This window comes from Rhineura floridana, chromosome 1 (genome assembly GCF_030035675.1).
Source record: "Rhineura floridana isolate rRhiFlo1 chromosome 1, rRhiFlo1.hap2, whole genome shotgun sequence".
Classification (NCBI taxonomy): Eukaryota; Metazoa; Chordata; class Lepidosauria; order Squamata; family Rhineuridae; genus Rhineura; species Rhineura floridana.
The window spans coordinates 63,964,917-63,989,714 of NC_084480.1; the positions used below are offsets into that span (position 1 = coordinate 63,964,917).

The 24,798-nt window shown below is 41.8% G+C and overlaps 1 protein-coding gene across 1 annotated transcript in view; it reads left to right on the plus strand.

Moving 5' to 3' along the window:
* The window catches only part of LOC133383046 (uncharacterized), a 264,149-nt gene extending 244,011 nt beyond the window's left edge, over positions 1–20,138 (plus strand). The window contains exon 14 of the mRNA XM_061622992.1: positions 20,077–20,138. Coding sequence (XP_061478976.1) covers positions 20,077–20,088 — 12 coding nt within the window. The 3' untranslated portion in view covers positions 20,089–20,138. The remainder of the gene's footprint in view (positions 1–20,076) is intronic.
* Positions 20,139–24,798: the final 4,660 nt, after the last annotated feature.

Sequence of the window (24,798 nt, forward strand, 5' to 3'; positions counted from 1 at the left end):
ATTGCCTACACAGACTGACAGTGGCTTCTTTGGGGTTTCAGGCAGGGTTCACTCTTACTGGAGATGCCAGCAATTGAACTTGGGACCTTCTGCATGCATGTATAGGATTTCACTGTTGGTGGCACTTAGGGTGCTTCCAGATAGGGACTAAATATTGCAAACGAGTTGTTCAGATATCACAAATCGGTCATTTGCAACATGTTTTTGTATTTATTAGATTTTCTGTGGAAAAGGAAAATCTGGATTAAATGGGGAGGGGGATACAGCATGGAGTTTTGATGCCAACAATTTTATGTGGATGCTGTGAAAATCTTGCATGTATGAGGAGTTCTGATCACATACATCTGGAAGCATTTTTAGAAACCAGATGAAATACTGAATTCATGAAATCTTTCCAACTATGGTGAGGATGCACATTCTCTAGAAAAGGCACTTTTCACTTTTGCCTCTTAGCCTTCTCATTTTGCAAAATAAAATTCCACCCTCAGCTATAATGTAGAAGGCTGTAGACAAGAAGCATTTCTAGAAATGGTATCCTAAATAAGATTGAATTATCTTATATATTTTACTGTTTATGATTCATTTTGCCTCTACTTGACTTGATGCTAATTTGCCAGACTTTACAAGAGCTGCAGTGCATTTGAGGCCTTCATGCACAGCCTAATTTATATGGCCTTTTATTCATGTTCTGCTCCTGCATTGTCTAGCAAAGGTCCCATAGATAATAGAAGAAAACCACTTTATGAGCATATTGTTCAAGGCTTAGGCACCTTTTCTTTATTAAACTCTCATAGCTCTGCAGAGGGCAAATAATGCCATGAGAACATCTTCTGGAGCTGATTTTATGAGGCCACTTATTCTGTACTGAAGTATAAGGTCAGACTGACTGCTTTTCCGATCTCTTATAAAAGTGACTCCACACTTTGCACAGCAAATGTATATCTCCATGTTACACTGATGTCTCCCATAGAGTGTGGATGACATATACACATACATGTGTACCTTTAACCAAGCCCATAAGTCTGGAAAACCTGTTTCAGTCAGTATTTCCAAGCATGTGTCCATGACATGTGTAACAACACACACATGTATATATTACACACAAATTTTATTTCTACATTTATGCATATTGTGTCAGGAAACACCGATGTTAACACTGGTGTTTCCCATTACTGCAGTATGTTACTGCATTATCGCCCTTTGGTCCTGCTCTGAAATTGCATGTATTATTTTTCAGCAGCATCAACAAAAAACATTATTATATGGGCACAGATGTGCTATGATTTTCCTTTGTTTGTCATGATGCATTTCGAAATCTGAGTCAGTGTGACCCTATTCTATGTGATCATTTTACTGCTGGAAGATCTTCATCTGAACTTCCAGAAAGGCCTGCTGATATAGTCCTGGGAGCAATTAGAAAATGAAGAAGTACTATATGGTGTAGGAAAGGTGAAAACCAGGTTACAAGAAGGAAGATCAAGCAGGATTCACATTGCTGAGACTGCAAACCCACAGAATGGCTGTACCAATTTAGGGTTGCTAGGTCCATGGCCTGAGGCTGATCCTGTATCTTTAGGAGAAGAGAAAGTCAGCCAAGTGCAGGTGTTCTTGCAACTCTGTAATGCGAAAAACCACAAGGTGGAATTCTCCCTTCCCCCTGCACAACTTTTAAAGATACAGAAGACCTCTTGGTTGCCAGGCCTGGCCTCCAAGAGGTCTTCTGTATCTTTAACAGTTGTGCAGCGGGGAGGGAGAATTCCACCTTGTGGTTTTTCCCATTACAAAGTTGCAAGAACACCGGCACTTGGCTGACCTTCTCTTCTCCTAAAGATACAGGATCAGTCTCAGGCCATGGACCTGGCAACCCTAGTGATGAGTGATGGAGAAATGAGTACCAGTGGTATGAAGACTAAAACCTCCTTGTGTGTTAATTGTGTGAAAGGGCTCTTGTGAGTATGAATGGGGGAGAAATTAAATTCAGTTCATATTTAAAGGCAAACCAAATGCTTGGAAGTTGTTTAAAAACACTATATTAGAAGCTCAACTGGAGTGCATACCGCAGATCAGAAAAGGTACCGCCAGGGCCAAGAAGATGCCAGCATGGTTAACGAGCAAAGTCAAGGAAGCTCTTAGAGGCAAAAAGTCTTCCTTCAAAAAATGGAAGTCTTGTCCAAATGAAGAAAATAAAAAAGAACACAAACTCTGGCAAAAGAAATACAAGAAGACAATAAGGGATGCTAAAAAAGAATTTGAGGAGCACATTGCTAAGAACATAAAAACCAACAACAAAAAAATCTATAAATACATTCAAAGCAGGAGACCATCTAGGAGACAATTGGACCCATGGATGATAAGGGAGTCAAAGGTGTACTAAAGAACGATAAGGAGATTGCAGAGAAGCTAAATGAATTCTTTGCATCTGTCTTCACAGTGGAAGAGATAGGGCAGATCCCTGAACCTGAACTAACATTTGCAGGAAGGGATTCTGAGGAACTGAGACAAATAGTGGTAACGAGAGAGGAAGTTCTAGGCTTAATGGACAATATAAAAACTGACAAATCACCGGGCCCGGATGGCATCCACCCGAGAGTTCTCAAAGAACTCAAAGGTGAAATTGCTGATCTGCTAACTAAAATATGTAACTTGTCCCTCGGGTCCTGCTCCGTGCCTGAGGACTGGAAAGTGGCAAATGTAACGCCAATCTTCAAAAAGGGATCCAGAGGGGATCCCGGAAATTACAGGCCAGTTAGCTTAACTTCTGTCCCTGGAAAACTGGTAGAAAGTATTATTAAAGCTAGATTAACTAAGCACATAGAAGAACAAGCCTTGCTGAAGCAGAGCCAGCATGGCTTCTGCAAGGGAAAGTCCTGTCTCAGTAACCTATTAGAATTCTTTGAGAGTGTCAACAAGCATATAGATAGAGGTGATCCAGTGGACATAGTGTACTTAGACTTTCAAAAAGCATTTGACAAGGTACCTCACCAAAGGCTTCTGAGGAAGCTTAGCAGTCATGGAATAAGAGGAGAGGTCCTCTTGTGGATAAGAAATTGGTTAAGAAGCAGAAAGCAGAGAGTAGGAATCAACGGACAGTTCTCCCAATGGAGGGCTGTAGAAAGTGGAGTCCCTCAAGGATCGGTATTGGGACCTGTACTTTTCAACTTGTTCATTAATGACCTAGAATTAGGAGTGAGCAGTGAAGTGGCCAAGTTTGCTGATGACACTAAATTGTTCAGGGTTGTTAAAACAAAAAGGGATTGCGAAGAGCTCCAAAAAGACCTCTCCAAACTGAGTGAATGGGCAGAAAAATGGCAAATGCAATTCAATATAAACAAGTGTAAAATTATGCATATTGGAGCAAAAAATCTGAATTTCACATATACGCTCATGGGGTCTGAACTGGCGGTGACCAACCAGGAGAGAGACCTTGGGGTTGTAGTGGACAGCACGATGAAAATGTCGACCCAGTGTGCGGCAGCTGTGAAAAAGGCAAATTCCATGCTAGCGATAATTAGGAAAGGTATTGAAAATAAAACAGCCGATATCATAATGCCGTTGTATAAATCTATGGTGCGGCCGCATTTGGAATACTGTGTACAGTTCTGGTCGCCTCATCTCAAAAAGGATATTATAGAGTTGGAAAAGGTTCAGAAGAGGGCAACCAGAATGATCAAGGGGATGGAGCGACTCCCTTACGAGGAAAGGTTGCAGCATTTGGGGCTTTTTAGTTTAGAGAAAAGGCGGGTCACAGGAGACATGATAGAAGTGTATAAAATTATGCATGGCATTGAGAAAGTGGATAGAGAAAAGTTCTTCTCCCTCTCTCATAATACTAGAACTCGTGGACATTCAAAGAAGCGGAATGTTGGAAGATTCAGGACAGACAAAAGGAAGTACTTCTTTACTCAGCACATAGTTAAACTATGGAATTTGCTCCCACAAGATGCAGTAATGGCCACCAGCTTGGACGGCTTTAAAAGAAGATTAGACAAATTCATGGAGGACAGGGCTATCAATGGCTACTAGCCATGATGGCTGTGCTGTGCCACCCTAGTCAGAGGCAGCATGCTTCTGAAAACCAGTTGCCGGAAGCCTCAGGAGGGGAGAGTGTTCTTGCACTCGGGTCCTGCTTGCGGGCTTCCCCCAGGCACCTGGTTGGCCACTGTGAGAACAGGATGCTGGACTAGATGGGCCACTGGCCTGATCCAGCAGGCTCTTCTTATGTTCTTATGTTTAATTTGCAGTCTGAAACTATGTGTGAACTGAAACAGCCATCCTTTGACATTCACATTTCTTCAAATTTTACAATGCAGTTCTCCAGAAAAGTAATGTGTACAAAAATGCATATAGGGTAGAATGTGCATAAAATGCATATCTGTGTGAAAACAACATGGAAAAATGCATTACGTTAAGGAAAATTGCAGTTCAAAAATGTGTATATTAGGCAAAATTGCAATAAAAATGTGTATATTAGGAAAATTTGCACCAAAGTGCTGATTAATTTTCCTGAAGACTTTTTTCCAAAAGAGAGAGACAAATCACAAGCTGATGTGGAAATGTGGAGAACTGAACTTAAGACTGGAAAAATGAGAAACTGAAAGAAACCAGAATTGACAGATAGGTCCATCCCTGCTTGTGAGTAAAGGAAGCAGGGCTGCATCTCCTGGCCCCAACACCCATGCTCTGAGCTGGAACATATGCAGCTCCTCATGCCTGGGTGGCCCATGTAATATGGACCACTGTGTGATCTACGATTCTCCTTCTGTTGGAATGCCTATGCATGAGTAACTGTTCATTTCTAGATGCCATTTGCAGCCATCTGTGCTTAACATGTGGATGTCAGGGGCAGAACTGGCCAAGTGTGTGACATCAGGGGATGAAACTAAGAAGCATGACCCCACTTTACTTTAATCACATGGAGGCCCTTCACTCGATTAACACACCTTAAAAGGGGCTTGACTATCAATAATGCACTAGGCATACACTAGCAATACCATCTCTGCATAGTTATCCTGAGTCTAGGTGGACTGATCCCTTTTAGAAGTGCAGAGAGATGAAACTGGGGAGGTGAATTTGCCTTTTTGCATGTGATCTAGACAGTATTTTTTTTAAAAAAAATGGAATGGAAACTTAGCTTGACCTGCCAGGTGCAGCTTGTCTACAAATTTAATACAGTGGGCTTGTGCTAATCTGCAGCTAGTACAAAAACTCACTTCAGAGCTTAGGAGAGATAATGTGGTGTTACAGAAATGGCTCTAAAATCTCTCAAGCACAGTAATCTTATAATACATCTCGTAGGAAAAAGAGGAAATTATGATTAATTGCTGTCTAAGCTAGTCTATATCAAATTTTCCTTTAAATAATATTTTAGGTCTTACAGCATGACTGGACTGTATTTTTTTTTTAAAAAATGGAAACTCTATTTTCTTATTTTTAAATTGATTTTTTCATTGTTTATAATCTACAAATTGATTTTTCACTGAAAGAAGGACAAAGGGTGACTTCCGGGAAGGGTGACTTAGCCTGTGCCTGCTTTTGAGACGGGCTCCTGCCTCAAAAGAAGCTTATTCAGATATATCAGTCAGTTTTTTCTTTTTTTTTTGACTGATTAAACTTCTCCCGGGTAGGGAGAAACGAAGAGATTAACCTCAAAGCCTATTTTTGTTGGGACGACCAGATCTCATTAATTTATGGGACGAGGTCCAGCCGACGAAGGTGGGACGGATTTTCAACAGCAAGCTCTATCTGTTAAAGCGAACGTTCATCTTATCTTCTAAGAGAGAACGCACTAACAGGCAAGCACCCTTCTTTCTATATTTTTCTTTTACTTGACTTAAATTGTTGCTGTTTAAAAGAGATTTGCCAGATTGATCGGTTTTTGACATCTCACTGGGGAGCCGTAACTTCTCTCTGCTACGCACTAATTAATAGCTTATCTCTGTTTTTGTTGCAAAAAGCTGTCCTGGATTTGCATTCTAAAGATACACACAGAAGAGGGATTTCTATTCCAGATTTTTATTTTGAAAAATATTATACTGTTTTGAGACTACTCTCTTTTTGGTCTATTTTATTTTGACGAATCTGTTTCTTGACGATTGCCATTAATTGCTTCGATCCTGGGAACTGCATTTTGTTTACTTAACTATTGGAGAGATAAGGCTGTCTGCTCTGTTTATACTGTGATGTCACCAAGTTTGGAGTATTAACCCAATTGTTGCTGAAATAAGAAGTGGTTTTCCTATATTTTTCTTTTAAAATGGCAATTAAGAAAGTGGCTGAGAATCTGGAAATAACTATGTTTCAGAGAATAATGAATGAGATTGAGATAACGAAAATTGAATTGAGTAAAATGAAGCAGGAGATTAAAGATATAAGGGTCCCTGTGAGAGAGGTGACCCTGGAAGGGGTCCCTGTGAGAGAGGAGACCCCGGAGATTGGAATAGGGGTCCCTGTGAGAGAGGAGACCCTGGAGACTGGAATAGGGGTCCCTGTGAGAGAGGAGATCCCGGAGATTGGAACAAACGTGGAACAGGAACAAGATTTGGAGTCTATGGACTTTAGAAATAAAATCTATTGTTTGGAACTCAATGTTATCTCTGAAGAAATTAATGAAGATTCTAGAGATAAAGTTATCAATGGCATGGATTATCTTCTGGACTGGAATGATGTGATGGAGCCCAATATAGAGAAAATCTATGGAATTAACTGCAGCCATGTGACAATGGAAAAACTTTTAAGAGATGACCCAGTGTATTTTGAAAAAAAGAACAGAGATATGATTTTACAGCAGTATTTCAGCAACTTATTCAGAATGGATGGCAAGAAAATATTTGGGATAGAGGTAATTCCCATCAGACTCTTATTATATGACTATGGCTTTGACAGCAAGATTATTATGGAATACTGATAATGGAAGATTGGATATTGAAATTACTGGACTTAACAAGACTACTGAAGATGGAAGATGGAAAATGGAACTAATAGAGATAATAGAACAATGGCTACTGAAATTACTGAACCTAACAGATTCTGATGTGATGGATTAATTGAAATGTTTATTTTGACTATGGTTATGACAATAAGATTATCATAATTAGTAATGAGATGGATTAATCGATATGCTTATCTGGAAAAAAAAAATTGATAGATATATTTCTTAAAGAATTGAAACCTCTCTTTGACTTTTTGTGGAAAGAATAAAGTAATGTTTATGAGATTTGATGATTAAGTAAGATAACTACTGGAGGAAAGTGATTTTATAATATGACTTAAGAGACAGGATTGCTATATATTATAGACTTATAACTGATTTGATCTTTGACAAATGGGAAGTCAATATTTTACTCTTTATTTTTTTTTTTTGTTTTTTTTTTTTCTTCTTTTCTTTTTTTCTTTTTGTTTAACTATTTTTGATTTTGTTTTTTGTCTTTGAATGTTTTATGATTTTGTCTTGTATGTTTTATGAAAATCTGAATAAAAATGATTGAAAAAAAAAAAATGAAAGAAGGACAAAGGGAGAGAGAGAGGCAAAGAAAGAACAACACTTTTCCTATTGATTTTCCTAACACTTTTTAAACTGATTGTTATTCTATTGCAATTCCATGAACTTAGAACAATATTAAAAAGGTAATGTTGAGCCAAGTATACCCAATCTATAGAGTTCTTATGCACTGTAAATTGCAAGCTGCTTATAGCACCACAGAATGTTGCAACTGAGATCAGTGGCTATTGAGATCAATGATTTCATATGCATATTATAAAGTGAAGAATATATTGAGTGTACAAAGTTGATTTCAGTGTCTGTCATCCATTTCCCCAATAACTCTGTAATCCAATAGGTTGCACCTCTTCCCTTTTTATTGATAGATAGCTAGGAATTGCTCTTAAATGTATTTGTATCAATTGCATAGTCAGTTCCCAACTTCATCCCAGTATGCATTTTCACCATTGGTTGTTACCTGTTCCTTGAAGGTGCAATACAAAAAGTGAGGGCAATACTAAAAGGTAGTTCAACCACCATATTCAAAGCCTCACCGGGCTTCAGCTGGCAGGGTGAAAAGATTGGGAGAATAGGTTAATTAATTTTGTTACATTTTCCTTCCCATTCAAAGCAATGGACAGGAAAGGAGATGGGGCAATTTAAACATGTGCAGGAGTGTGCCAAAACTTCTCCCTGGGTTGTGGGTGAGTCAGGGGGATCAGGGCAACTTTACCCCACAACTGCTCCTGACCAACCTTTTGACCCTACCAACATTAGAACTCATTTTTGGGGGAGGGAAAATCTGAAATTGGATCTTCCTCTCTGCTGTCAATCCTTTGTCTTCAACTTTGGAGCAGGATATCCCCTATGGGATGTCCTTCCAGCAGCCATAAGATTACAGCCTTAGTGTAGCAACCTCAGTCTAATACATCAAACAGATTAATGGAATGGTCTGAAGATACATAATCTACTGCTAATGTTAAGCAGGACGGGCTGTGTAAGCTGCCTAGATGAGAGACTGTTTGAGAACTTGTTATAAGGTAGCTTGAAATCTTTGGTGAGAGATGAGGTGCATGAAGCAAGATCTGTAGGACATAAATAAATAAATATTTTTTAGTTTGTTAATTGTTTTAAAAGTGGTTTTAATTATTGTTTTTAATGGTTTTATTGATAATTTTCATGTCTTTTCTAAACCGCTTAGAAGTTTCTATAGTCAAGTGGAATATAAATTTTCTTAAATAAATAAATAAAATTGCATCTCAATATCACAGTGTAAACATTCCCATATGAACCTGTCCATCAATTAAAATATTCATCTGAAACACTACTGTAGGTGCCCATGCCTTTGGTAATTAGGCGAGTAGCTACTATCTTTTCCCTAACATCCCTCCACCTACTGAAACCCGTGGGTGAAAATTTATGCCAGCTCCAAACTGGTGTAGTTGAGGGGCCAAATGTAGCCTCCACAGAGGAATGGAGGGACTTTGTATCCAGCCATCTACGTTTGCCTCTGCCCCCCTTCCCCTTGCCTCCCAGAATGCCCCATTTTGGAATGCCAGCTATCTCAAGTGGAAGCAACACTGGCTACAGATCTACTTCTGCAGACCTTTCTGCAGATATAGCCAGGGTCTCCGCTGTGGATGTGTCCCTCTGCCAGCAAAGCTCTTCTCCAACCCATCATAACTTCATCTGTACAGAAGAACGGGACTTCCAAGGCACAGATCAAAGGGCAAACTCAGAAAAACATTGTAAGGAACACTCAACAAAGGCAAATAGGGAACAGGCACAGGTAGGAACGAGTTAAAAAATACAGAAAAATAGTGAGGCTAAAGAGAGGAAGCTTGGGTGCCTGTAATGTGACAGGCTGCTAGTGCAAATTTCTGCAATCTTCCTGGTTCCCAGGCTGCTTTCACACTGCACTTTATTCTGTTATTCTGACAATTTCTTACCTGGTAATTTGTGCATTATATTTGATCTTGTACATGATGTACAAGCTAATTGCGGAATTGTGGAATATAGTGCAAGTGTAGTGCTAATTCTCTTGATAAATAATACCAGAAACAATCCATTTGCAAAGTTGGGAACCTGGAAAACTGAGGGGGTTTTTTTGCTAGTTGCAGTCACTCAGGTGACAAGCATCCCAGCATGCAGTGTACTCCCAACCTTTAAGTGTGCAGGGGGTTTTTGCCTGACAAAAGTTGTATCAGTATTCCGGCTTAGGCGTGGGTAGCAGCAGTATTTCCCAAACACAACCCTGTGTGTATATAACTAAAAAAAAAAGTCAGATGCTAAAGGGAGAGGGGTTGCCTGGCAATAGAATGAGATCTTAGACCTATACAGTGGGGAACTACAGTGTGCATGAGTATAATGGATGAGGGACGAAAACAAGATGTTGTTCATTGCAGCCATGAGAAAGATTTGTGCAAAATGTAAGTATATAGGCTGAAAAACCTATTGTTCCTTAACACAACAGATACTGCAGTGTAAAAGGAATTTTGGAAATTGGGATAGAAGCGCTACCATTTTAATCCGTTAGATTAATGCAATAAGCCCCATGCCTGAAAACAGCCCCAGCCTTGCAAATGGATTATTTCTGGTATTATTTATCATGGAAATTAGTGCTATATTCCACTAAAGTTCTGGAATTGTGTGAAAGGTCAAATATAATGTGCAGATTTCCAGATAAGAAATCGTCAGAATAACAGGATAAAGTGCAGTGTGAAAGTACCCTATGTGGTTTTACTACAGTTACATTGTGCTTTTCTGCAAGGTAAGGATATTTTGAATGCACTTGGCAAGTTTTAAATTAATGGCTGCACCATAAAGTACCATATATGTAAAGCTGGATGGCTGGAAGTTCCCCTTCCATCTAAGAAAATTTAAATCATAATGAACCCTACATAATTTTACCCATCCTGTAGAAAATTAAAAAATGGTCTCTGTATTAAGGACTGGAAACTCTTTTAAACTCATGATTCATGTATTATGGATGGAGGTAGAACTAAATAACAGTCCTATGTAGCCTGGGACCAGCATAATTTAGAGAATGCCTCCACTCCTATGTTCCTCCTTGCACCATTACAGCTAGCCTGCTCCATACGCCTCACAATACAGAGCAAAGTATTTTGGGTAGTGGCACCAAATTGTGGGATGCTCATTCCAAGGATGCTCGCCTGTCTGTGTTCCATCTAGGGATGGAAACTTTCTTGTTCTTAAAAGTTTTCCCAGTTTAGTTTTTGATTAGCTTTTAAAAGTTAGCTCTGGCTTTTATTTAATGATGTTTTTATAATTAACTTTACAGTTGTTTTCAAATGTAATTTTGTTAGATCTTAAATTTATCTTTGTGGATTTGAATTGTGAGTTAATAAAAAAATTATTGCACAGTGGCTTCAGTGCATGGTGAGAAGTGAACTGATAAAGAACTAAACAATAAAATGTTCCTTTTGGCTTTGTAATGTCGACAGGTGCATGGGACATTAATTCTGACTGTATTGTTCCACTGAGCCAGCATATTTTCAGCTCCCAAAAAAAATAACCAGGACCACATACATTTTATGTTGTAAATATAGCTATATAAGATTAAGCTCAACATAAATGTCTGCTATCATACACTGGCCACATATTCTAATAGTCATTTCCCTGCAAGGGTCAGCACAACAGTTGAAAAGCACTAGAGATTAATGTGAACTTTTCTAGCAGCTGTTATGTGACAAACTAACAGGCAGAAAAAAAGCTCACCTGGAATCCAGAACCCACACGACATGAGGAGGCTTCTCATGGTGATTGCTGCTAGTCCAGATGCAAGTAACCATTCCATAGAGCCCATCATCACTGATGCAAAATCCCTGCAATATTCCATATCGGATATCTCTTCTATCCCCCTCGCTGGATCGTCACCTTGTAGTGGTGAGTGGGCTTGTGTGTTCCAATGAACCCTGTGAGCGATGCCGTCGGGAGTCATGTACTCCCAGCAGGGTCACCCATGGTGGTAAGGTCAAGGGAGAGGAACCAGACAAAGAACAATCCTCAACGGCAGAACAGGCGGAGGATAACACTGACAGATAAAAAAAAGTGCTGGCTGCTGGGACATTGCTGTTGCTGCTGTGCTATTTGGATGTTTGAGTGGCTGTATGAATGAGTGTGTGATTGTGTATAAAATATGAGCTTTGTTATTTATTTTATTTTTATTATGTGCCTGGGTGAGAGGATAGTGTGCTGGGAGGGAGGACCAGAGGGGGCCCCAATCAGTGCAGTGACGGGTAATGGGAGGTATGGCGCTGTGAGGAAGACATGCCAGTTAAGGGGAACTCGACCCAGACAACTGGTGGCTGTGCCGTGTTCCAGTCCTCCTCACACCCACAGGATTGCTGGTAGTCTTATCAGCCAACCCTCGGATCTCCAGTTGCTGCTTCTTAATGCCAGATCGGTAAATAATAAAACCTCCCTCATCCATGATTTAATTATGGATGAGGCGGCCGATCTGGCATGTATTACCGAAACCTGGGTGAGCGATCTGGGAGGTATTAATCTCTTCCAGTTGTGCCCACCTGGATATTCGGTCCAGCATCTGGGTAGATCTGAGGGTCGGGGAGGGGGAATCGCTGTGGTCTATAAAAGTTCCATTCCTCTCGTTAGGCACCCTATCCAGGTGGCTAATAGCCTGGAGTGTCTGCACATTGCGTTGGGTCAGCAAGACAGACTGGGAATACTGTTGGTGTACTGTCCACCCTGCTGCCCAACAGCTTCCCTAACTGAGCTGACGGAGGTGGTCTCGGATTTGGTGTTGCGATCCCCCAAGCTTCTGGTATTGGGGGATCTCAACATCCATGCCGAGGCCGCTTTGTCTGGAGCGGCTCAGGACTTCATGACCTCCATGACAGCCATGGGGCTGTCTCAATTTGTTACTGGCCCTACGCATGTGTCAGGACATACTCTAGACTTGATTTTTGCCACTGGGTTAGGGGATGGTGATCTGGGAGTGATGAATTTTACATCTATTCCTTTGTCATGGACAGATCACCGCCTATTGAGATTTAGACTCACATTGTCTTCTCCCCTCTGCAAGGGTGGAGGACCGATTAAGATGGTCCGTCCCCGGAGACTAATGAATCCTGAGGGATTTCAAAGGGCTCTAGGGAATTTTCCGGCTGATAAAACTGACGATTCTGTCGAAACCCTGGTCACTCTGTGGAATACGGAAATGACCTGGGCAGTTGACACAATCGCCCTCGTGCGCCCTCTCCGTTGCAGAGCTCAATTGGCTCCTTGGTTTACCTTGGAGCTAAGAGTGATGAAGCAAGAAAGGAGACGGCTTGAGTGCAAATGGAGGCGAACTCCCGACGGCTGTAATTATGCTCTTGTGAAGGCCTCTACCAAACGTTATGTGAAGGCGGTGAGGGCAGCAAAGAAGCAGTACTTTGCTGCCTCTATTCAGTCATCTTGTAACCGCCCAGCGGAACTTTATAAAGTTGTCCGGGGACTTCTACACTCTGGTCCTCCGGATGCAATACAACCATCGATAGCCCGCTGTAATGAGTTTGCGAGGCACTTCCAAGATAAGATCACTAACATCCGCCGGGACCTTGACTCCAATATTGTAGCAGTTGAATCTAATGAGGTGTCCAGAACACAGTCTTGTCCGGTTTTATTGGATGAGTTTCAGTTGGTACAGCTCGAGGATGTGGACAAGGTGCTCGGACAGGTGCGGGCGACCACTTCTGCTCTGGACCCTTGCCCCTCATGGCTAATAAAAGCTAGCAGGAATGGAACAGCCGGTTGGGCCAAGGAGGTGATTAATGCCTCGTTACGAGAGGGAGTGGTCCCACTCTGCCTGAAACAGGCAGTGGTGAGACCGCTCCTAAAAAAGCCCTCCTTGGACCCTGATAATTTTAACAACTATAGACCGGTAGCAAATGTTCCATTTCTGGGCAAGGTTCTAGAGCGCGTGGTCGCTCACCAACTCCAGGCTCTCTTGGATGAAACTGATTATCTGGACCCATTTCAATCGGGCTTTCGGCCGGGGTTTGGTACAGAAACGGCCTTGGTCGCCCTGTATGATGACCTCTGTCGGAAGAAAGACAGAGGGAGTGTAACTCTGTTGGTTCTCCTTGATCTCTCAGCGGCTTTTCATACCATCGACCATGGTATCCTTCTGGGGCGACTTGTGGACTTGGGAATTGGAGGCACTGCTTGGCAGTGGCTGCACTCCTATCTTGGGAATCGCCTCCAGAAGGTGGTGCTTGGGGAACATTACTCGAGTCCCTGGGTACTCCAATATGGGGTCCCGCAGGGTTCAGTTCTGTTCCCCATGCTCTTTAATATCTATATGAAGCCGCTGGGTGGGGTCATCAGGAGTTTTGGAGTGCGTTTTCAGCAATATGCTGATGATACGCAACTCTACTTTTCCTTTTCATCTTCCTCAGGTGAGGCTGTCAATGTACTGAACCGCTGCCTGGCCGCGATAATGGACTGGATGAGAGCTAATAAACTGAAACTCAATCCTGACAAGACTGAGATGCTGTTGGTGGGGGGGTACTCTGCCCAGGTGGTTGATGTCAGACCTGCTCTGGATGGGGTTACACTCCCCCTAAAGGAGCAGGTCTGTAGTTTGGGGGTCTTATTAGATCCGCTCCTGTCACTTGAGGCTCAGGTAGCCTCGGTGGCACGGAATGCGTTCTACCAGCTTCGGCTGGTAGCCCAACTACGACCCTATCTGGACAGGGAGAACCTCGCCTCAGTTATTCACGCTCTGGTAACCTCTAGATTGGATTACTGTAATGCACTCTACGTAGGGTTACCTTTGAAGACGATTCGGAAACTTCAGCTAGTGCAGAATGCTGCGGCCAGAGTTCTTACTGGGACGAAGAAATTTGACCATATAACACTTATTCTGGCCCAACTGCACTGGCTACCTATATGTTTCCGGGCCAGATTCAAAGTGTTGGTTCTTACCTATAAAGCCCTTAACGGCATCGGACCGCAATATCTGATGGAATGCCTATCTCGCTATGTACCTACCCGTTCACTGCGCTCGACATCTAAGGCCCTTCTCCAGGTCCCAACTCATAGGGAGGCCCGGAGAACAACAATTAGATCTAGGGCCTTTTCAGTGGTGGCCCCCGAATTATGGAATGCCCTCCCAGATGAGATACGCCTGGCGCCTTCTTTGTTATCTTTTCGGTGCCAGGTAAAAACCTACCTCTTCGCCCAGGCATTTTAAACTTTTAAACTTAAATTTAATTTTATTTTAAACTTAACTGTAATTGTATTTTTATTTTATTCGTATTTTAATTTTGTTTTTAAATATGTTTTATATTGTATGTTTTAATCCACACTTGTTCGTTTTTTAAATGTGGTTTTATTTTGCTGTACACTGCCCTGAGAGCTCGTTGCTATAGGGCGGTTTAAAAGCGTAATAAAATAAAATAAATAAATAAATAAATAAATAAATATGTTACAACGGCTGTGAAGGTGGATGAAGGCTGCAGCAGATAAAGGACTTCCAATCATCATGGTACCCATGCCATTGGATCAAAGCCTTTTTCTGTCAAGATTGTGTGTTGATCGTGGTGCACTGATCTCCCCACATAAAACAAATTCACGCACAGGCGTCTTCCATAATAAAAGTCCCATGGCGATTGGCAAAAGGCGACGGGGGCAGGACTGTGAAATCCAGAAGCACCTAGTCATGGTCTGGTACATTGGCAGTGGATACAGATTCAGACGGATCCATTCTTAAAGACTATATTTTGGAAGACAATCTTACTTGGTCATGAGTGATAGCCAAGAAGAAGAATCTCTTCTATTAAGCATGTTAGAGTGGAACTTATACTGTGTTTTTCTCTCTCTGAAGGTTTTAAATTGATGACAATGTCCTAAGAACCTGTATTGTTCATGTATTTATATTTCCCCTCAAAGACTTTAATCTTCAATCCTCTCTACGGTTTTTACTGTACTTGGACAGCTGTGAAAGGTTTGCAGTATTACTTTTTGGTTCTCTACCTCCTCCTTTTATGGCCATCTCTTCCTAGGAAATTGCTGTAGCCTATAATTTAATGGGATTTGCTACTCAAGTGATAAGGCATATCTTTACTCCAACTCAAAGGTCGTAGCTGAAGTTGTTGTGATCCACAGTGCTTGCCAACTCACAGTTCTGATTTATATGGGGGGGGAAATATGTTTTGTACTTGCTTTTTCACAGACTTGTTCAATGAAAAATATTTTTTCTTTAGTTTTGCAAGTTGTGTGGATTTAGTGTTGAATATATATCATCTGCTTAACAATTTAATGGGGAAAACTTGTTTTAAAAGTTTCTTTTCTACCATGTTGCTTTTAAATTTGATCTAACTTTTTATTTGCACTGATCAGTCAAACTGGCAGTTAAGGCCAGCTTTGGAAAACAGTCTCCCTGTAAGATATTCATTTAAAGCTATTTAGAATATAAAGGTTTAAATATAAAGGTTTAAAGTTCAGCCTTAGAGCACAGCAAAATAGACATTCTAATATTTTTGCTCTCAGCAAAGTGGTCTAAGTGAATGCAGATTTCAAAGCTTGCTTTGGTTTTCTTGGCTTTACTTTGTCATGTTCAAGTCATGGGGAGCAGCTAAATGGAATATTTGTACACGTGTTATGGGTATGTCACTGTTCATTAACTGATGGGTGCAAAATAGCTATCACAAGTGAAATGTCATGTCACTATTCAACATGTGCAGGGGCACATTAATTTTCAGTGATGGAGGTAGATCAAGTGTTTGGAATAGTTGACCTCTGTCTTTTTGCAAATAGTTGACCTCTGTTTTCACTGTTTTTAAATGAAATAGTGGTATACAATTATATTTATAAATAAATTTAGCTGTGGATTGTTGGATGGTAAGTCACTGAGTGATGAATCATTGAAAAAAGTAGATCCATGTCAACTGGCGGTGCTGGTTTGGTTTGTCGAACTAATTATCAAATTCTTTTAATGTTTTCAGTCACAAGGCATGTTAGATGAGCTACCAGATCTCTCTTGCCATTGGTTTTGCAAAGGTGGAAGTGGCAGTTTAGGTTCCATGAGCCTCAATATATTGATTGTGAGGTTTGTTTGGTATTAATGGTGGGATTGCCATATTTTACAGTGTAAGCCTACAGATGCATAAAAAGAAATGGCTTGATCTAAAATTCCACTGGAAGTAAAAAAAAATCTAGCTTTGATTGGACGTATTGGACTCATATCAAATTGCCTCATTTGGCTAAAAGGCAGGAAGATAAGGAAACAATTGTATTGGGAGAGTGGGATGGAATTTGAAAACACAGAAGACAAATCAGAGTGTGACTTGGCATTTGTGTAGCTAGTAAGAGTACAGCAAAAGCAGGCCTGTTCATTCTTTTTATTACATGTATGGCTTTTAGCACTAAGCATGAGATCAATCCATCTGTGGACCTCGTTTCCTATGTTTTAACTTCTTTTTGGTCACTTCTTTCCCAAACATATCCCAGCATATGTTTTCAGATTACTGAAGGTCTTTGTCAAATCTTTTCTGAGCCCCACATTCAGACTCATATGTAAGAAGATATGTGGCATGGAATTCTTCTCTCCCCCCTTTTTTCTTCTATGTGAAACAGGCCCTTTTTCACCTTTCCCATGGTGATTGCCCATCTGGGTTGAAAATCTGAATCCAGCATTGAGGCTTACCTCATTGTCACGAGGAAAGAGGAAATAAATTTGAGGAACATCTGTTTTTCACCTTGAACAAATTTGTCAATTTGGATGCAGCGATTCACAGCTGTTTTGCCTTTGCTTATGCAAACTCTGGTGCCTCCTCCTCCTCCTGCAATCCATAGGGAAAGTAAAGGATACTTGACAACACTGAAGTGCAAATATTCCTGAAGAAGTAATGGGTTACATCCAACTCTGAAGCTGACAGATGTGAGAATTGCTCTGCACATCCTGGAAAATAAATGGTTAGAGAATTTAGAACAGACTGTTTAAGAGGCTTCAGAGAAGGGAAAGGGGTTTTTTGTGTGTGTGTATTTTATAATATTTAATAAGGACTGAAATAGTGCTATTGCTTCAAATACAGCAAAATTCTATGCAGGTCTACTCAGAAGCAAGATCCATTGAGTTGAATGGGGTTTACTCCCAGGCAAGCGAGCATAGGACTGCAGTTTTAATGATAGTAACAGTACTATGGGCCCAAACTGTAGTTTGTTAAGGATGGTCAGAGTTGTTAGAAGATCCCGTATTCCCCTCACAGAGCTACAATTTCTAGAGTGGTTTAACAATAAATTCCTCTTCTCAGGGAACTCTGGGAATTGTAGCTCTTTGAGGGGAACAGGAGTCTCCTAACAACTCTCAGCACCCTTAACCAACAACAGTTCCCAGGATTCTTTGGAGAAAGTTGTGACAAGTGTTTTTACTGCTTTTGTTTACTGCTACATAAGAATGAGTTTGTTATTATTAAATAATAATAATATTCCGGTTGTTTTAAGGGATCAATGCATTCTCAAAGCTTATCAGGTACACCTGAGGTCTAGAAAAAGTCATTCGGGACTGCTGCTTGTAAGCTGAACCAAAATCCTGCATCTTCTTCACGCTGGTGCACTGTCTTAGTTCGACTGAGGACAGCGTACATACCTTTCAAGCACATGACTTTCCCAAAGAATCCTAGAAACTGTAGTTTGTTAAGGATGCTGGGAATTCTAGCTCTGTGAGGGGTAAACTACAGTTCCCACAATTATTTGGGGGAAGCCCCGTGCTTTAAAAGTGCTTTAGATGTATGGATTCTACTCCCCATATTCCAGAAGCCAGGCAGACTGACACTTCTGCCCTTAAGAAAGACACCAAGACCTGCTTAAAACATGAGCCAGAATTTCTTGACCAAAGTTTCTTCCTTTGCACTCCAGGGCACTCTCTAGGGAGATCGCCTTCCTTCACCATGAAGAAAGATGTGCCCCCGCCCAGAGTAGTGGGCTGGATGAGGGCTAATAAGCTGAATCCTTGGAAAACCAAGGCCCTGTGGGTCTACAGAATGGGACCGGCACCACTAAACGTCCAGCTTCTAATGGAGGCCAGTTGGGCCTCTGTAACATGGAGGACAACTAACAGCGCTCTTCCGGAGGAACTCAGCGATGGAGATGGGATAGAAGGGCTCAGGCAGTCTATAAATGATGCTGGATCCAAGCTGTTCAGGGCTTTGTATATCAACAGAGGAACCTTGAACCTGGTCTAGTGAAATCAAACTACAGACTTTGCTTCCTTAATCCTTTTCAGCAATGCTTAATTCCTTAAAAGAATATTAATCTGCTGGCACCACAAAGACTGATTTCGTTAAAATAAAGTCATGGATATTTAGATATTTATATAAAATATATAAATATAACCTTTATCTCAAACTGTATGTTATGACAGATGTGGGGAATCTCAGCAGCCCTCCAACACGTTCTGCCCGGCCCTCAGGAATCTTCCCAGGCCATGCCCATCACAGGCCCAGCTCTAAACCCTCCTCAAGTGCTTTTGTGTCCTTGAACTGTGATGAAGCCTGTTGCTTAAGTGGACTGGAGAGATGGGAAAGTGCAGAAACCTTTGATTTTTGCATAACTGGAATGGAGCTGAATGTACAAAGATAAGTCACGGCCGTTGCTCCACCCACACTTGCATTTGGCCATGCCTATTTTTTGCCTCTGGCCCTGCCCCCCTCTGGCATGTAGTCCCTGGAATGTTGCCTGCAAGGGAAGGCCATCATTGGGCTGAACAATCTTCCCCAGCACAGTATGAGTACAAATGAAGGGTGGGCTATAAAACTTTTTAATATTAAAAGAGCAATCAAATAAATCATAGCTGAGTTACACCCACAATTGTGAGGTGTGTGAAGAGATGATGATGATGAGGCCTCCCCAGCTGTTGCCATGGGCTGTGGACTGCCTGTGACATCACAAAAGCACATGGCCGCTGGGTAGATATAAAGGTGGGCCAAGTGGAAAGCCAGTGGACTGAGGCAAAAGCATTGCCTGGTCTTCTTTCACTTGGAGGAGGCGAATTGGCGAATGCAAGGAGGTGATCATCTGGCTGTGGGATGCCATCATGGAGCGATAATGAGGCAAGTTTACTTGCTGAGCCGATTCACAGCTTGAAGGTGGCTGATACTCACATCTGAAGCTGGCTGATGTCTAGTGATGGACCTAGCAGAAGCTGGCAGTGTGTGTGGAAGCCTGTGGATTTCGCACTTGGAAGCTGGCGGATGCCGCAAGGCTGAAGCAGGTGGATGTTTGTGGAGGAAGCTGGTTGAAGGTGGATATTTGTGGGTTGAAGCCGGGCAACAAATGTGAATGGATGGGGGGGGCGAGAGAGGGCCGGATGTTGCCGCTGGCATTCTTCTTGGATGTCGGCTGGCCGTGTGTGTGTGTGTGAGTGGAGTTTCGGATGCGGTAAAGGGGGGTGGGTGGGTGTAAGTGTGTGAATGTGACAAACCGGTGGATATACCATGACTAAATGACACCAGTGAATGTTGGCAGGTGGAAGCCAGAGGATGAAGTTGCCAGGCGGATGCTGGTGGAGGTGCCTGGGTGAGGCTGTTGGATAGTTGCCATCCCCCTCATTGTCTGTGTTTTTTTCCTTCCAGGGATGTTTCTGAAGCTGGCGAGGTTTTGGAAGAGACCACCTATGAAAGCAACAAAGAGGACTGCAAGGCTTCAAGAAGCCAGCTTTTATTTCTAAATAAAATGTTTTTTGTATTCATCTCCTGTGGAGTCCCTTGTTTTATTCAAAAACAGGTAATGGGAGATCAAATCCCAGAGTGTTAAGGTGTGCCTCTCCCTGGTATCAGTATACATGAAGGCATAAGTATACATGAGGCTAGAAATATTTTAATAATAAATGAATACATCACTGCTGAGGTGTCCTGATGTTGCAAAAGGACATGGTGGCTGAGGGGAAGGAGGTGGTGGGGGTGGACAAATGGAGGGAAGGAGCCCAGGAGGAGGAGGAGGCTGAGGGGAAGTGAATATAGAAACTGGAGAAGCTGGGCTGGCTCCCTCCTGTGTACTTGAGTTGCCAGCATTTTTTTCCCTCAGAGCTCCTGTGCCTGTCTCACCTGTACTGCTGTCAAAAAAGGAATGTAACTGAGGATTCTCCTTGCCTCCATACACACCAATAAACACCTAAGGAGGATCTCATAGGTTTGGAAAGCTCTTTTCATTGTAATATGCCTGCTGGGGCTGGCGAGAAGCTTGCTTCAGGATCAATCAATGACAACTTTGAAGAGCCTCAGTGTAATCTAAGAGCTCAGCATCTAGGTTTTGAAGAGGACCTGGGTTCAAATCATGCCTGCACGGGAAGGGGTAGATGTTCTTTTCTCAGCTTCCCCTTCTCCCTCCCTGCCCCACATATTTACAAAATGATTTGTGTGTGTGAGTGGTTCCCCTGCCCCCCCAACAGCTTTGTGCTGCCGTTTTGGTCTGTTTGGTATAATTATCTTCATTTTGTGGTCTGGAGCTGAGGCTGAAGGAGAGGAGGCCAGCTAAGGCTGCCTGCCGAGGCCATGGGACAGGAGCCCAGGGCTGCAAACAAAAGCAGTAAAAACATATAAAGTGGAATGACACAGCTTTAAATGTTTAGTGCAGAGGGGGCCTATGGCATAAATTCCAGTTAGTTCAAAGGGACTTACCGCCTTAATATGTTGAGAATTGCAGTTTCAGTTAGAAGCAAGTGATAAAAAGTGCTACAAGGGCCTTTCACCTGAGTGGCATAGCTTGCTGGGGGTGGGCATTATGAATGGTGCCTGAGGAGTGGATGCAGGATGTGCCAATGTACATTAGTCTTTAACTGGTGTGTCGGGACCCGGTACTGGCTTATGGCCTGATCTAAGGTGGGTCGCAAACAACAGCAGTACCAACATCATGCAAATATATGGTAAAAAAGAGAGAGAGAGAGAGAGAGAATGGACTCCCAAATGCATGTTTGAGTTCAAGGTGGGTCCTGGAACTGAAAAGGACTGAGCAAAAAGGATGGGAAACCGGGTTACATAAAAATAGCTCTGCCCCAAGAATTGGAGTTCTCAAGCCAAGCCTCCCCCCTTCCCCCATATTTGTGTCCCATGCCCTGACTTTTCGGGTCACCTTTGGAGCTAGGAAGGCTTTTTGCATGCGTTGTCAATTGGCCAAAGTAAGATGTGCTTTTTTTTTGCCTTCCCCAGGATGCGGGACTAGGGCGGAGGGTGGTAGTCTCCTTTTGGATTTCATTTATCTGGCTACTTTCTCATTGTCACTACTTGGCCGGTGGACCAATGGTGGAGGAAGAGCCGCTTAGAGGGAGAAGAGAAGGATGTTGTCATATGAGAGCAGGTAGGAGAATTTAGAACCTTTAAATGAATAGTCTTAGCTTGAAGATCTAGGGAATGAGTACAGCTGGGTGTCGGGGCTAGGCAACAGCTCTCTATCTGACACCTGTTCCTTATGCAAAGAGGCAGAAGTGGCTGAACAGGGACAGTTCAGAGGTGAGCTGGGCCTGGGTTAATCAGCAGGACAGCCAAGCCAGGCCCCAGGGGCATAGCAGCAAGTGAAGTTCTCCTCCCTTACCAGCAAAATGTTGTCATTGCACCATTTGCAAACTATATAATTGTTTCCATGTTCATGGCATATTTAATAAAAGGTGTGACCTATTTTAATTCCACATCACTGCATCTGTCTCTTCACTGAACTATCAGTCCTATTGTCTTCTTAGATAGATCCCAAGTACAAACCTTGAAATGATATGCTAATAATCACCTGTATGTACTGTATGGTAATTGCTACAGCTAATAGCTGTCCGGTACTCTTCATGACTCTAGCAGTGGCCTGCCAGGACAGATGGAAATAGCCACCTTTGCTCATTTGTCTCCAGCAACTGGTGTTCAAAGCAATATGCACGGGTTTCATTTAGCTATCCATAGTTAAATGTCATTGATCTATCATGTTCTAACCCTTTAAAAGCCATCTTAATAAGTGACTATCATCAGATTGTGTGACAATGAATTCCAGACATCAGCATGTTATGATAACAGATTCTTCAACAGGCAAATCAAACTGGAAGAATTCAGGCTATTTAACAGTAATTTATTTATTTTTTAAAAAGCAGTGTGTCCCCAATTCAGAGAGAGCTACTACACCATGATGAAAGCAAAAGCAATGAGACTAAAGTTAGCTGCAGCTAAGATGCCCTATTGATTTCATCACAGTTCATTGTAACTAAGAGCTAAGTATGTCACATTTGTCCTAGGGATCCTCTTGGAAATGCATCATTGTAGTGTTTGCCTATTATGCAATGTATAAAGAAATGTGTCCTTTGGTTTGTCCTGAACCAACTGCACATCCATTCAGAAGTGTCTTTTAGGGCCAATGTAGACATGCTGCTGTTAAGAGGCCAGGACAGGGTGACTTCCAATCCCTGCTTTCCAGTCCCAGTTAAGGGAGAAGTTAAACAGTAATTTGGGAGGGAGAACTTCAAACAATTATTTAGTAGGGAAAACTGCAATGAAAGCAGGGCTTTTGTACTCTGCATTATTGTTATTCTTGTTTTGTTTAACTAAAAATGAGATACTGATGAATTTTACTAACTGCTTTAAAATACATGAAATGAACGCAAGGAATTCCTATTCTAAAATCTTTGATAGCTACTCAGGAATGGAACTGCCATTTGTTCATTGCACAGCACAGGTGGGAGAAATCTATGCTACTCCATAAAAAACGTGCCAGAGTAAATATGACTTTCCCCTCATATGTACTGAATTATGCTTAACACTGGCAAAATGTCATATTCATTTATCTTTAATTACCTTCAGTAGTGTGTTTATTACCTGTCATGGAAAACTGAGAGGATAGACTAGTCAGGAAGCAAGATCAGAACTTTATTGTCTCCTTCCAACAAGAACAGAACTAGAATCTCCTGACTCCATCCAGATACAAGTAAGTCGAGTGCTACCTAATGATAGGTGCAGCAACCCTAATCCTCAATTCATGCTGCTGGCTCTGTCTGCCAAAATTGCTGTGAGGTGGTATTCCCACCATAGGTGTTTTGGGGTGGGGCACAGCAGGGCTGGTGATGGATCCACTGAATCCAGTTTGTCCCTTTCCTGACAAGGGGCATGATCTGGGCTCATCTACTGCATTAGCCAGAGAACTGGAGCACCAAAAGTAAAATAAAATAGAATAATAAAAATAAAAATAAACTGCCCCTTCACTTTCCCTGATGACCAGTAGGGCTGCGGATGCAGCAGAGGATCCAAGCTGAGCTCCACCCTCACCCAAGTTAGGATTAATCCCAAAACTATGTCATGACACTATCCACACATTCCATAAACATAAATTACTCTTTTGTGGTTATCAACATAACACTTGGAAATTGTGAGGGGACATAACACAGCAGCAGACTGTATGCTTTGCATGAAGGGGGGGCAGATCTAGTTCTTGGCATCTCCAGGTTAAGAGGATCTCAAGTCACAGGACTAGGACAGCCTCATTGAGTTTCTGGAAAGCTGCTGCTAGCCAGTGTAGACCAGAGGGAGCCAACGAGGTGACCTCCAGACATTGTTGGACCACAGCTGCATCATCCATGACCATAAACCATGTTGGCTGGGGTTAATGGAACTGTAGTCCCACAACATCTGGAGAGGACCCTGGTGTAAACAGTCCAGGGCAAGCTGGACCATTAGTCAGTATAAGGCTTGCTATATCTCTAAATTCTGACAAACACTTTGAAAACTGTTGTAAATGGCTGAGGGCCATTGTTGTGTGTGCACTTCTCACAGATAAAATATACAAATAACAATTTGGCTATTTAGTTTTAAAAAATATTATTTTATTATGGCTTCTGGAGCACCATGGACAGGGAATATATGATTGTTGCTATTGATACCCATTTTCTTTTAATCTTATTTATTTCTATCTCCCCTCTGAGTGTGAAAACAGTTCATAGCCCTTATCTTGATTTTCAGTTCAAGGAGGGGAAATTGTGTATTGAGATGGATAGACATAGCATATACTATTGGAAATCTGGAAACAACAACAACAACCTGCAATTGCATCAGGGATGAACTTGACTTGGAAATGTACAGGTGTACCCTAAGTTACTATTCTATTCTTTATTAGATAGGTTAGAAATGTCATTTTAAATCTGCTTTGCCAGTGAAATGTATGGAAACAATAAAATACAGCTGAAAAGATTGTTATACATCAAGATGTAATCTGTTTTTATATTGGATTCTTGTATCAGGAAAAAAACCCTCTTACATTTAGCCAAAATAAAATAAAATAAAAGCTCATTATGGTTAGAACTGCATTTTGAATGCTACAGGCTATTTAATTACAAA